Here is a 15,104-nt window from a genome sequence, read left to right as displayed (position 1 = left end):
AAATCTGAATTTCTTAAACGTTTTTATCTTTGATACTACAGACAGTTACTATAGACATTTATTTTTATATTTGTATTATTTTCATGTGCAGTGTATGTCCATCATGCCAAAAGATATTAAATTTTTGTCAAAAAGACGAAGAAATCAAATTCTTCAAAAATTACAAAATAATAAATATTTTGATTCCATCATATCAAATATATCATCTAATATAATTGAAGAAACGGCTAATACTTCCGTCAAAAGTCATAGCATATGTACAAGTAATTTATTAGTTGCAGATATAAATAAGGAAAATGAATTATTAGTAGAATTGCAATATAATAACAATGAATTGGAAAACACTGAAGAGCATATTCTTGAAACAAAGCATAACATGTCTCCATTAATAGATATATCTTCTTATAATAATGAACAAAGTTTAGGAGTAGATTTACAAACTTTTATTATTGAACATAATATTCCTCATAACAGTGCTAATGAGTTACTTCGAATTCTAAGAAAATATGGTCATGCAGAATTACCTAATGATGTTAGAACTTTAGTTCATACACCAAGAAACGTATCTGCAAAAATTAAATGCATGGGTGATGGTCATTATGCACATTTTGGACTTACGTCTGGTCTAGAGCGATCTATAAGAATATATTCTAAATTTATTAAAACCAATGAAATTAAGATAAATGTAAATATTGATGGTTTACCAATTGCGAAAAGTTCTAGTAGCCAATTCTGGCCCATAATGGCATCTATCGAAGGAATTGATGTTTATACATCACCATTTATACTTGGAATATATCACGGTATGAGTAAACCGAATAGCGCTAATGAATTTCTAACCAATTTTGTAAATGAATTTATATTCTTCTCTAGAAATAACATTACTGTTTGTAATAATAAATATTCAGTCAGTATTAACGCTATATTATGTGATGCTCCAGCAAAATCATTCATTACATACACAAAAGGCCATACGGGATATTTTTCGTGTTCAAAATGTATACAAGAAGGCGATTTTGTTCAAAATAGAGTAATTTTTCCTGAAATAAACAATATTTTACGTACAAATGATTCTTTTAAAAATCGAATTCAAATTGAATACCATACAGGAAATTCTATATTAGAGAATCTTTCAATTGGAATGATTTCACAAATACCATTAGATTATATGCATCTTGTGTGCTTAGGTGTAATGAAACGTTTGTTGCAATTGTGGCTTAGGGGAAATAAAAATATTAGATTATTAACAGAAGATATTGATTCAGTTTCGCAACACTTGATTGCAATTAGGCATTACATTCCATCTGAATTTTCAAGAAAACCTCGAAGTATACATGATGTAGATAATTGGAAAGCTACAGAATTCCGACAATTTTTATTGTATACTGAAATGATCACAATGAAATCAAAATTATCTTCCACTTGTTATAATCATTTCCTCGCTCTTAGTGTTGCGATAAGGATACTGGCTGATCCGCAATTATGTATGACATTTAATTCCTATGCAAAGTCATTATTATTATGGTTTGTTTCAAATTACGGGACTATTTATGGTGAGAAATACTTGTCGCATAATGTTCATAATTTGTTGCATTTAGCAAATGATGTCAAAACTTTTGGTTGTTTAGATAATTTCAGTTGTTTCAAATACGAAAATTATATGCAAAAAATTAAAAAAAAATTGCATCAATCTGGAAAACCTTTGCAGGAATTGACTAATCGTATCTTTGAGGAATTAAGACAACCAATTAAGCAGTGTTCTATAGTTAAATATCCAATTGTTGTTTACACAAGCAATAAAAAAATTTCATATTTTCAATATAAAAGCTTCACAATTGCAATAAACGATGTCGACAAATGTGCTTTACTTCATAATTCTGTGATCTTTATTTTGGATGTATTTGAAAAAGAAAACGTATTATATTTTCGAGTGCAACGATTCTTAAACCCAAGATCTCTTTTTACTATGCCATGTCCTTCAGAAAGACTAGGAATATTTATTATATCAAAGGCAACTACCTATGACATAATCACAGTTCCTGTAACACAAATAGAAAGAAAATGGAATTTTAGAAGGAGCAAGTCCAAAAAATGAAACTACGAACATGCACACTTTGTCATATATATATTGGAGGGAGACGACGTCCGGACGAACCGAACAAAATAAATTTTTATCAAGAAAACAAATATCCTTCCATATCTTTGAATAGAAGGCACAGACAAAAAAAACACAAGAATACTTTTTTCTTTAGTTTTTTAACGCGAATCGAACGAGACTAAAAAGAAATCGATCGGTTCAGTTGTTATTGAAAAATTGCTGATTAGACATCTCCCCTCCACTGAAAAACTTTATTCTCGTGTAAATAAGACACAGCGTGCTCGCGCAGTTCGAGCGCCACTTCGTTGCGCGTGAACTTGGCGCGAGGCACGACCGTGCCTCTTGATTTCCGAGAAATTCTGTCCCTGACGCGGCACGATATAGTACACTCCTCTGTACAAAAACATACACATGTACATATACACGTGATTTATACTTATTTTATTGTGATCGATATTGTTTCAGATCCTCGAACAAAAGGCTTTTCTCACGATGGGAAGATGCATAGTGATCGATACATCAGCATATACAGTCTTGTAACAAACACAGAAAAACGAATGTGCATCGAACTGTTCGAAATATCTGTAGCTACAGCTCTTTTGTTATACCTTTTAGCGACACGCACTGCGATGTTTGGCACTAAACTACCTGAAGATTTCAAATTGTTGGCGAAAAACAAGGACGTTACGTTTATCGGTGGTCTTATTATGAGACACATGCAGATCTTTCTTAACAATTTCTGCATTTTTCAAGAAATGCAAGGTTTGAATTACTTAAGCTATGGTGTGGCTGCTATGCCATTTTTCAGCTTGTTTAATCATAGCTGCAATCCAAATATACAAATATGTTCGAGAGCTAAGCACGCAGTGATGCACGTCATATATCCCATTAAAAAGGGCGAGCAGGTGTAGTATATTGCCTCGTGACACAGTTGTTGTTTACAGTATAGTTATGGTAACGTTTATCTTATTACAGCTTTTAAATACCTATGCGCATTATGCAATCTACGACCGAGAAGCCAGACAAAAGAAGCTCGAAGGGTATTATTTTACCTGTGATTGCATACCGTGCCAGGAAAACTGGCCTTTATTATGTCACGAACTACAGTCATACAATGTAAATGAAAGAATCAGAGTTTGCTTAATATGATTGTTAGAACTAAAGAATTGTTTGATGATAACGATCATCTAACGTTTCATTTTTGGCACAGATTTTAGTGAAAAAAACGGCAGACAAGGTTAAGATACAAAAAGCGTTACGCAAGTTAAATACATATATCTTTATAACAGCGGAGGATACAGTACAGGACAAACCTTACATCATTGAAGATTTACTAATGATGGTGCAAGTACTACACGAATGCGCGCCGATGCTTTGTCTTGAGATGTTCAACGTCATTGCAACATTAACGCGGGTGTACAACTTGATTGCAAATAGATTTGAAATACCAAAATTGTGGAAAAGCGAAAAGTAAAAGAGAAATATTTTATTACATTTTTTGACTGACGAAGTATAAAGCATTCTATGTGAGTGGGATGCATGAAATAAGAAAAGATTAAGAAGTTTTGTTTTTGTAGTATTTGTTTCTACAATGTGTGATTTTAACGTAAGAAGCTATCTTATCGAGATTCTTTGAAAGAGATTTATATTTTTCTGGTTAATATATCTAAAAAAGTTTTGTGTAAAAGATATTATCTAAAAGTATTGTTTAAGGAAATATATATATAATACACACACACACACACACACACCCACCCACACCTACACCCATCCACACACACCCACTCCCACCCCCAATACACGCACACGTTTACACATCGAAAAATGTTATATTTACTAAGTGTAATATTTTAACAATGTACTGTGGTTTTGAAGTATTGTATTTGTATTAAAAAAAAAAATAGTAAAACGACTATGGACAATATAGAATACTATGAAATCGCTGTAACGTTAAATTTTTGTATGTATCATTTTTTTAATTTCCTTTCATTTTACTTCTATTTATAATGATATGCAAATAAAATAAAATAAAATAAAAAAATAGTAACTGCTAATAAGTAATAATGGTAGTTACATCACTCAAAAAAGTATGTAGTCTTTATTAGAAGACTTGTGATTTAATTATAAGTTGTACATAAGTTGGTAATATTTTCTTATTACATTATCACTAACCAAACGATAATGGGAGAGAGATGAAAGAGAGTCATTGCAACAGTCGGCGGATAAGTTGTTCCTAAATTACGAGTGTTAAGATTTTCTATGGAGATGTTTTTTTTTTCTGTGTCTATGTACGTAATCCGCCACTCTACACCTGGATACACCGGACTATGCCGTTTGAAATAATGTTCCAATACATCCGCTGTTGTGACACCTGTTTAAATTTGATATCATCATAAATATTGGTCGAAAGATAATAAAATACGTATAAAATAAAACAATCGTATTAAAAAATAAATTTAATAAACTGCAAAAAATAAATATTTGATAATCGTGTAAACATACCGAAAGACGTTGTCTCGAGGTCTTCCAGCATGTGAAAACCATCTCCTCCCTTTGCAAGAAAATCGTTGAAGAGAATAGTGTAGGTGGCATTCTTTTGAAGCTCGCTGTATGTCGGTACTCGACAAGCGGCGCATCGAACTTGAATGGAAACTACTCTCGAGTTCGGTGGTTGATTTATGTTATAGACCACCTGGAAGTTTGTTTTTAATGAAACGGTATAAAAAAAAACATGCAAAGCAAATTGAAGCAATTAAAAACTATCAGTTTCGTGTAAGAAACGGCGGAGTAAAAATCATGTCAAAACTCATTATAATAATTATATAATAATTATTATATAATAAGTCGTCATATAATAGATCAAATAAATTTGTATTCACTTAAACAAAACATTACGCACCCTGTTAAATAATTTTTAATTGTTATAATAATTAATAATTATCGGAGAAAAAACAGGATGCGTAATTTTTTGTTTAACTGAATACAAATTTATTCGATTTATTGTTTAACAATTTACCTGCAGTCCTGAGTATTGCAAGTAAGCGCCAAACAAATTTCCGGTGGAAGTTGTGTCGTTGAGATTATGAACACTCCATTCTAACATCGAGAGTATCTGCTCTCCTGTCATAGAGGCTTTAACGACGACATTTCCGAAAGGCAAAACGCTTATGATATCACCTCGAGTTACCTGTAAGCGATATGATTATGACAAGAATGTGCTTGAAGAAATAAACTTTGAATTCATATATATTAATTATACTTCATCGTTTCTCGCTCTTGTAATGGACGATCTGATGCTGCCGCTGTTCTGTATCGCGATGGCAACATCCGTCCACCCGTTCAGAGATGCCAGATTCTGAACACTTGGTAGCATGCGGTAGCAGCGGCATCGCGCCCGCAGCTCGAGCGCACACGTACACGATCTGAGCAGAGATGCCAGTTCGTGGACTTAGTAAGCATTCAGCATCAAGTGGAGGGGATACGCACACAGGCGACAGCCGTGTCCGTGTGGTTGGTCAACCATTGGCCGAAGCGCCGAGCGCACACGGACACGGTTGTCGCCTGTGTGCGTATCCCCTCCACTTGATGCTGAATGCTTACTAAGTCCACGAACTGGCATCTCTGGATCTGAGGTTGTGTGCGCATCCCTTCCATGCTACCGCATGCTACCAAGTGTTCAGAATCTGGCATCTCTGCACCCGTTCTCGTTCAAATGTTCCACAATGTACTACAAGCAAACAATACACACGGTATCAATACACTTTCATCATTTTCTTCTAAGAATACAAATATGTATTGCAATACTGACAAAACATAATAAGAAAATGTTTTCTCAAAGTGAGATATATATACATTTCGCCGACTGAGAAAATCTTACATAATCAATTAGAGCATCACAGATCAAATTTCCCATATTGCATTCGCGCCGTCTGCAATTTTTGCTATCTCCGTCGAGAAACACTCGCGTCTTTCCGATCACCTTGTGTTCCAGATCGTCAATGAGTTTTCTCATGGAGCGTATCATTTCCCAAACATCTTCCACCTGCGGAAAAAATAACACGAAAAAATAAATAAACGTGATATAATTAGTATAATTATATTATTATAAAATATAATATTATTACAATTATATTAATATTGGTATAATTACAATATATCCACTTGTATACGTAGAAGAGAAAAACATATATATAATGTACGTAATTGTTGATTAAAAATTATGTACCTCCATCACACTGGAGTCGACAAAAATCGGATTCCCCTCAATATGCGCGATTTCTCCTTTAACGTCGAAACTCGCAGAAAAATTACCCAAATACTTGGTGTACGCGTACGCCTGAACGACGTAGACTTTTCTCCCGTTCTTCTGTATCACCTCGGTAGGGTAAAAACCTTTCGGCATCTCGACATCGGGCTGTTGACCACGATACAGAAAGATATTAGTGTGACCGCCGATCACTAGATCGATCTCTTCGACCTCCTTGGCGATCTTCTTGTCCGTTTCGAAACCGGAGTGTCCGAGAGCGATGAGAATGTCGACGCCTTGTTCTCGCAGTTTCGTCACTTCCTTCCGAATAGCTTCTACTTCGTCCATGAAGATCACGTTTTCGGTGCTCGACGGGATCTTCGTTTCTGGCGTCAGGTAGCCGATTACACCGATCTTTCTGCCGTTCACCTCAAGAACCGTACTGTTCTTCAGATTCGTCGCGGCCAGATCGGGCTGCTCGCTGAGATCCAGATTCGCCGTTACGATGGGAAATGTTGCATTTTGTATAAATGGTATTAAACCGGCGACGCCGTCGTCAAACTCATGATTGCCTAAACTCTGTTAGAATTCAGAAAAATGCAATATATGTATAATAAGACAAATGTTCTAGGATCCGAACGTTTAAAAAATAGCAGCAACATATCCGCTGGTTTAATGTGTAAAAGTTCCATAAAATTAAACAATTTTTGTTTTATAACAAGTTGATACACTTTTTTTATATTATATTTTTTTGTGACTGATAAAGACTCTAGTAAGATTAGAAACGTTTCACTAGTATTTAAAATTTTTGTTTATTTATATATATCACTTTTACACCATCAACATCTGGTCGTTGCTCGTTATTATTTGACCTTTCTATTTATTTGTACGTATTTATTACTGCGAGCGTTTATATATTTTTTTTATTTTGATACACTCAATTACTGAAAACTGAAACCATTAACTTTCTGAAATTACGTTAAGCGTATTTATTTTAATAAAAATACGAAAATGTGCAAATCCCAGCAAATAATTTAAAAGTGCGTTTATAACTAACAATTTTCAATATTATTTTATCATTATTTCAATTCATGTTAATAAATACTTTATAATAGCAATTTTTTGTTTTTAATTACGTTAAAAATTAAGATACAAAATAAATGCAATTTGCATTATTGTCCGGATATCAGAACATGTTCAGTTACTGGGACATTTACCTTATATAACAAAACTATATCTAATTTTATTTCGTGAATGTTGTGAAATTTATTTAGGGCCGGTTGTTCCACCTTCAGATAAAATATCCGGTCATTTATCTAATGATTAAAATTCTGATTTACAGATTTTTTGTTCTACGTGTCGAACGCAGCTTTGAAGTTGCTAAAATATCTCAATACTCACTTCCGAACGTATTTTAGCAGCTACAAGGCTGCATTTGACACGTAGAACAACGCAAATCAAAGTTTTAAATATTAGATAAATTACCCAATATTTTATCTGAAGGTGGAACAACCGGCCCTTAATCTGAAACAAACTTACTTTTTTCAAAAAAAGGCGCCAAGTACACGCGCAACATATGTTTTTGTTACGTTGTTTTGAAAAAGTAAGTTCGAGATATTAATTAATACCACAAAATTCGAATCGTGATAAAATGAAATACGCGTCCAGAAACGTATATTTCGTATTGTCCGTATTGTAGGGGAAAAGTGGCATGAAAGAGCTAGGTTTTGAAAGAGCCATTTTCAATTATTCGGCGGTTTCTGAACGAATTTCACAGAAGTTTTAATTTTTATATAGCAACACTAGACGTGTGTCATCCACAAACATTTGACAGATTATTAAAAATAAATAGCGTCGGTGCATCGTATTAAAGATTTTGTCATTGAAAAGTAAATTTTTGGGTTTTATTTCTTTGTTTTTTAACATTTTTGTGTAAAGAAATAATACAAAAATGATTATATCACGATTTTATATATGTATTTAGTCTCCTAAGTATGTAAATATTTCTCATTCATAGCCTTAATTTGATAGTGTATTTTGAGATTATAATTTTTAGGAGGAAAAGTTTTGAAAGAGCCGGACTATAGTGTGATGAAAGAGCCGGCTACCAAACAATCAAAAAATCTTTTTAATAAAACATCTAGCTCTGACAGTGAATGTAACGATGATTTGTTTTCAGATTCTGATGAAATATTATCAAAAAAAAAAAAAAAAGGAAACTAGAAAAAGAAAATAATTATAATAATTGTATAGTGTGCACTATAAACGTTATAAAAAGAGTAAGCAAATATGATTTCAGTGTAAACTTTATTCTGATTGGACATATAGAACGTGTGGGATAAAAGAGATGCTAAAATTATTTTTGTCAAAATTGCTTCTAAAGATACCTAAGAAATGAAGTTTTTTTTCTCAATTGTAATTTTAAAAAGTTGTTTTGAAAGTTTGACTAATAAAGGAAGAGTTACTTAGATTTAAGTAAAAAATATATAAATTTAGTTGATGGTTTTGTTAATTTTGAAGAGATTGTTATGAAACTAGTTTTAGCATTTTGGTTAACAATTGTTTGTTAACAATTATATTAATGTTTTGTTAACAATTGTATTAATGTCTATTAATAGTTTGTTTATTATTTTGTTTATAAACAGTTAAAGATTCTTGTTATAAGAAGGCGGCTCTTTCATAACATTCGATGGCTNTTTCAATGCCCATATGTTATGAAAGAGCCAAATTTTTGTTTTTTTTTAAATGGACATATGTCTACTAATCGTGTTGTTTTTGGTCTTCTTTTTTATTGCATTGTATACTTGATTAAATAAACAACAAATTGATGTAAGAAACATTATGCTTGATTATTTTTTACATCGTTTTTTTAGCCCTTTACTAAAACTGGCTCTTTCATGCCACTCTTCCCCTACGTCTTTAAAATAAAAATTGTGTGTAAAGATTGGCTTTGTTCCGACAAAGATTAAATAAAAACATTGAAGTTTAATGTTTTATGATATTTAATATGGGTTTTCAATTTCCTTCCTTTCAAATTGTCCAATATATAAGTATATTCATAATAGATCATAACGTCGATCGGTTGCAAAAATGAAAGGCTTCAATGTGTTTACTGTGGACACGTGGACGCGCGACGTTCTACGTTTCTCGCTCATCTCACACATCGAGATTTTTGTGTTGGTGATATCGCTATTTGTGGAATCAATAGACAATAATGTACTTTTTTGAAATACATAAAATGTCATGCATTTTCCTATAGAAAATGAACCTAAAATATTCAATCAACTTTGCTACAGAGATCTGTCATGTAACAATATGAAACATTTTCGCAACAATTTTATAATATGTAAGTTTTATGTTTTGCAATGATGTTAAGTAATATTATGAAGAAGTGGTCTTCCGCACTACCCATGAGGTGCCACTTATAATAGCGCGTTAGGTTTTTTTACGTGGACCTTCGCCAGTAGCCCTATTCCACCACATTTTTTTTCGCATCTGTTTTTCAATATCGATGTCGGATATAGAATGCCAGACAGACTAAGATTCTACACATTAATTATTTTCTGATGTTAATGTCGGATATGTAGAATGCCAGACATACTAAGATTTAAAGACATTTATTATTTTTACATGTAAATGTCGGATATATAGAATCCTCTATATATGCTCCTCCAAATTAATTTTTAAAATATTGCAAAAAAAACTCTTCGGTCAGGAGGATTTTCGCAATATTTTAAAAATTAATTTGGGGGGGTATTCGGGGTCTCTCACGTATGAGATGCAATAATAGCATTCTATGTGAATTTTCAGAATTGAAATCTCCATTCAAAAACTCACGTGTAAATTTACATGTAAACATATATATTGCAACGCGCACCCCGCACTCGGGTGTTTAGGCGAAGGTGCGGCGCACCTTCGGCACGCCGATTTCACAAACAGATAAGAAATTTTTCGACACCAAAATGATAAAAGAAAATTGAATCTCACTCACGTACTTCTTAGTTGGGCGCCAGGCGTGAATCCACGCCGAATTCGTCAATCTCTCATACGCCACATAGGTGTGAAACAATCAGGCGTGACGGCAATACTAATCTTACTTGGCAGCTCAGTTTAATTAACTTATATAATTACGGAGAGGCGTGGGCTCAGGAGGCGGTATTAAATAAGGTAGAAAAACTTAGTGTAAGGTAGTACTCTCAAAATAATGCACTCGACAATATATAGAAAAAAATAGAGATAACAGTTTATTGTCACTCGCCAACAAAAAAAGAAAAAAAAAGTACACACAGAGTATTCGGCATTTAATTCCCGCGTCTTCGGACCGGCAGCATTCAAAAATAACTCCATTCACAAAGTTTCCCGTGCGTTACGCCGTGTATCGCCAAGTCGTTATTATATGTGAGGCGGTAATGAATCTAAGTCAAGATAATGTAACAAAGACGCTCGCGAGATGAAGTTAACACGCCGGAATGCGCTAGCGTGAGCACACGACAGACGATACGGCGGGCAATAGATTATCGTCGCGGCACAAGAATTGTCCGGGCGCGCGTGGCCCTGGGAGCGGTACGCTAGACAATAGCTTCCCCGCAAGAAAGTAGAATTGTCCCGGGGATCTAGCCGTAAGGAGTTGACACGGCAAATGAGTTGTCCAGTCCCGCGCGCACACAGGCGACTGGCGTAGCGGACAATATTTATTCAGCGGCAACGAAATATCCGCAATTCGGAACCACGTGCGAATCTCCGTTATAATTTTGATATTCTTAAACGATCTCACTCGGACTGAAGATAAAGCGAAATACGAACACGGTACATTAGAGCCAATTTTCCGGCAACGGTTCTTATTTAGTCCGACGGTAAGCGCGGTACATGCACGAATATAATACGGCACGAAAACACAAAAAAAAACGCAAACATGTAACGCTACCGAATAACGAGCTAATACAAAGCCCGACTTGTTGCGACTTTACAGGGAGGCGAGAGCAGCGGCAAAGAATTATCACCGACGCAAATTAATGATAGCGACGTATATTTCGGCACCAAAAGAAAAGAACAATAGTATCGTGAGAGATCGAGCTCGCCGCGTAATCGACGAGACTCGATTCTCCAATGATATCGTGTAAAACCGCAAAAAATATCGTGTGCGAGAGAGAAGAGCAGACATTTACGTTTGTCGACCTCCTCGTCACCTGACAGTCACTCTGGCCAGCCTTCACGGTTCCTCCACGGGGTCTTCCGGCACTCACTGTCGGCACTTCGCGATACTTGACGGTGAACCCGCGAGTCCAGAGGTAATCGCAACAATGAACTTTCTCGTTCCGCAATCGCTCCGCTTAGCTAAGCGCGACTCTTCGCGCTTCGCATCGGAGCCAATCAGAAGCTGTCATTTTTGGCGTCAAGATTGACAGCGGCCGCGCATTCCTCGGCACAGTGATAGCTCGGGCCCTTTCCTGGCCGTATCATCCTCATTTTGCTGCCATTATATTTCGGGGTAAGCTTGCTGGAGCTCATCTCGCGGCATATTCGAGGCTGATTGCTCCCTCGGAAGCTCCGACTCCGGTTGTTTGGAGTTCGGAGTGCGCTTCTTCCTTCTTTGAGCCCTTCGCCAACATCTTTCCGCTTATTCAATGCTCTGAGTGTCGTACGCCCCTGAAGTTCTCGCTATCTTCACCTTCTCTCCTTTTCCTGCTTACCGGTCGACGCTCACATACAGCGTGTCGCTCTCTCTCTCTCTCTACGTTGTACCTACCGACTATGATAACCGCGAAGTGGCTTGCACTATAATTAATACGGATGTCGCATCGTGGCGATATCCTTACAAAGGGAAAAACGCTGTAAAAGTTTTAATACAATAAAATATTAATACAATTCGAGAACCAACGGGTTCCGCCTCGCTCGACTTAGGCGCCAAGCGCCTCCACAACATAAGCGCATTTGCCTGCGCTACATACCCTAACGAGCTGCTCTCCCTAAAATAGTGGAAGACGCGAGCTCACCGCCTCCTGTGCCGGCCGGAACGTATCCTTGTGACAAACACGAAAAGTGTCACGTCACAACTCCCCCCAACCCGAGGAGGACCGAGGAGACGAAACGGCGACTCGGTCGCTGATTCTCTTCGCACACCAGAAATTAGCCATAAAATAACCAATAGTCCGACCCTCTCGTGACTTACCGAAGACCTTTGGGCCTTACGGCCACGGTACTGTATCCTCTGCTCACCCCTCGTCTGGCACGGTCGCCTCTCTATTTTCTCCGTCACGGTGACGGCGTCACCGAACTATCACCACCTCCACCTTCTATGAACGGAGAGTACGCAAACAAAAACAAATAAAAGAAACAACACACCCACTTTGGCAACCATCTTTATTTATTTTCCTTACAATAGGTACTGTGAATAATACTGAATAATACTGTACGATTAATACTGTGGGATTAACAATATGGTTATTACAAAAGAATACACAAAAAGAAAACTACTATTTAACGTGTCGGCAAGCGAATAACAGACAAACAAAAAAAAACTCATATATATGATACGGATAAAAGAAAAACGGCAAGGGTTATTCGTTGGCTTCGTAATAAGGTTTAAGGTCCTTCACATGTACTCGACCCATTGCTTCGTTATCCAAGCTTACCTTCATATACCACGGATGATACTTTTTTACTTACGCGGTGTGGCCCCTGATATTTAGGTGCTAACTTTGCGGCAATATTTTGTGTCGCGGAGGACAAGATGCGATTTCTTTTCCATACTAAATCACCGACGCTATATGACACATCTCGATGACGCAAATTATATGCTTCGGACTGCTTCCGATAAGCTTTTTCGAGATTTTCCGTCACCCAGTCTTTTAACGCGGACAACTGAGTGATGCGCTCTTTCCATTTCGCCGGGGGTTGTTCGGCAACCTCCTCGACATTCGCTAGACGATTCCTCAGGGAACGTATCGGCAACAATTCTCGACCCAAATTCAAGAAAGCTGGTGACGCACCAGTGGACGTATGAAGTGCAGTATTGTAGGCAAAGCAAAAGTCTCGCAAGTGGAGATCCCACTCGCGATGATCTCTGTCAAGGAACGCTATTATCATTGTCTTTAAAATTCTATTTACAGTTTCTGTTTCAACAATGTATGTACCATTCAAATTCGTATATATTTGAAAAGTACAATCGTCTGTCATTTTACAATTCTTTAGCATAATAAACATGTAAGCAAACCTGTTGATTGTAAACTTTCTGAAATCTAACAGTTTGTACCTTACAAATTTATACTTATTTGGAACGTACAAACGTTCTTCATTACAGTTTCGTTTTCAACAATGTATGTATCATTCAAATTTGTATACATTTGAAAAGTACAATCGTCTGTCATTTCACAATTCTTTGGCATAATAAACATGTAAGCAAATTTGTTGATCGTACACTTTCTGAAATCTAACAGGTTGTACCTTACAAATTCATACTTATTTAGAACGTACAAACGTACTAAATTACAGTTTCTGTTTCAACAGTGTATGTACCATTCAAATTTGTATATATTTGAGAAGTACAATCGTCTGTCATTTCACAATCATGTGGCATAGTAAACATGTAACCAAATCTGTTGATCGTACATTTTCTGAAATCTAACAGTTTGTACCTTACAAAAACATCCTAATTTGAAAGGTACAAACGTTGTACATTACAATTTCTGTTTCAACAGTGTATGTACCATTCAAATTTGTTTATATTTGAAAACTACAATCGTCTGTCATTTCACAATTCTTTGGCATAATAAACATGTAAGCAAACTTGGTGATCGTACACTTTCTAAAATCTAATAGTTTGTACCTTACAAATTCATACTTATTTGGAACGTACAAACGTACTACATTACAGTTTCTGTTTCAACAGTGTATGTACCATTCGAATTTGTATATATTTGAGAAGTACAATCGTCTGTCATTTCACAATCATGTGGCATAGTAAACATGTAACCAAATCTGTTGATCGTACATTTTCTGAAATCTAACAGTTTGTACCTTACAAAAACATCCTAATTTGGAAGGTACAAACGTTATACATTACAATTTTTGTTTCAACAGTGTATGTACCATTCAAATTTGTTTATATTTGAAAAGTACAATTATCAGTCATTTCACAATCTTTTGGCGTACTAAACATGTAAGCAAACCTGTTGATTGTACTCTTTCTGACATTTCACAATTTGTACCTTAGAAAAACATCTTTATTTAGAAGGTACAAACGTTATACATTACACTTTCTGTTTCAACAGTGTATGTACTAATCAAAGTCGTATATATTTGAGAAGTGCAATTGTTTGGCATTTCACAATTCTTTGGTATAATAAACATATAGGCAAACCTGTTGATTGTACACTTTCTGACATTTCTCAGTTTGTACCTTACAAATTCATATTTATTCGGAAAGTACAAAGGTACTACATTACAGTTTCAATTTTAACAGTGTATGTATCATTCGAATTTGTATATATTTGAAAAGTACAATCGTCTGTCACTTCACAATCATGTGGCATAGTAAACATGTAACCAAACCTGTTGATCGTACACTTATTTATCAGTATACTTCATATNTATATTAGATCTGCTCAGATAAGAATATCACTAAGGATGTCTGAGAAGATGTAACATAAATCTAATATAATCTGAATGGGTGACACTCTATTGACCACAGTACGATTCGACACCGCTCGATTCGACACAGATTTATTCGACACCAAATTATTCGACACCGTACGATTCGAC

At 35.5% G+C, this 15,104-nt stretch overlaps 2 protein-coding genes across 2 annotated transcripts; one reads left to right on the top strand and one right to left on the bottom strand.

Annotated features, from left to right (window-relative positions):
* Positions 1–742: 742 nt before the first annotated feature.
* LOC109862414 (SET and MYND domain-containing protein 4-like) lies at positions 743–3,572 on the top strand. The gene is made up of 4 exons (XM_020442466.1): positions 743–803; positions 2,564–3,003; positions 3,074–3,214; positions 3,309–3,572. Exons 1-4 carry the CDS (start codon positions 743–745, stop codon positions 3,570–3,572), a joined length of 906 nt encoding a protein of 301 aa, XP_020298055.1.
* Positions 3,573–4,254: 682 nt separating this feature from the next.
* On the bottom strand, positions 4,255–13,430 carry LOC109862413 (protein 5NUC-like). Its single transcript, XM_020442465.1, has 7 exons — positions 13,011–13,430; positions 6,324–6,923; positions 5,976–6,140; positions 5,358–5,453; positions 5,115–5,285; positions 4,601–4,790; positions 4,255–4,469 (listed from the first exon to the last, which is right to left on the bottom strand). The coding sequence occupies exons 1-7, from the start codon at positions 13,428–13,430 to the stop codon at positions 4,255–4,257; spliced, it is 1,857 nt and encodes a 618-aa protein (XP_020298054.1).
* Between the last annotated feature and the right edge of the window lie 1,674 nt (positions 13,431–15,104).

This window comes from Pseudomyrmex gracilis, unplaced genomic scaffold (genome assembly GCF_002006095.1).
Source record: "Pseudomyrmex gracilis isolate BER0280 unplaced genomic scaffold, ASM200609v1 scaffold_1755, whole genome shotgun sequence".
In the NCBI taxonomy this organism is placed as follows: domain Eukaryota; kingdom Metazoa; phylum Arthropoda; class Insecta; order Hymenoptera; family Formicidae; genus Pseudomyrmex; species Pseudomyrmex gracilis.
Note: the sequence above shows the minus strand (reverse complement) of the source record. Positions and strands in the feature narration are given on the sequence as shown.

What these genes read in the sequence shown, in the direction of transcription:
- LOC109862414 (XM_020442466.1), top strand. Translation starts at nt 743, where the DNA reads ATGGCATCTATCGAAGGAATTGATGTTTATACATCACCATTTATACTT. An exon ending in CCATTAAAAAGGGCGAGCAG is followed by an intron (nt 3,004 to 3,073) that starts GTGTAGTATATT and finishes ATCTTATTACAG; the next exon opens with CTTTTAAATACCTATGCGCA. An exon ending in ACGAACTACAGTCATACAAT is followed by an intron (nt 3,215 to 3,308) that starts GTAAATGAAAGA and finishes TTTTTGGCACAG; the next exon opens with ATTTTAGTGAAAAAAACGGC.
- LOC109862413 (XM_020442465.1), bottom strand. Translation starts at nt 13,430, where the DNA reads ATGATAATAGCGTTCCTTGACAGAGATCATCGCGAGTGGGATCTCCAC. An exon ending in CAAGAGCGAGAAACGATGAA is followed by an intron (nt 5,286 to 5,357) that starts GTATAATTAATA and finishes TATCGCTTACAG; the next exon opens with GTAACTCGAGGTGATATCAT. An exon ending in CCTCGAGACAACGTCTTTCG is followed by an intron (nt 4,470 to 4,600) that starts GTATGTTTACAC and finishes AAATTTAAACAG; the next exon opens with GTGTCACAACAGCGGATGTA.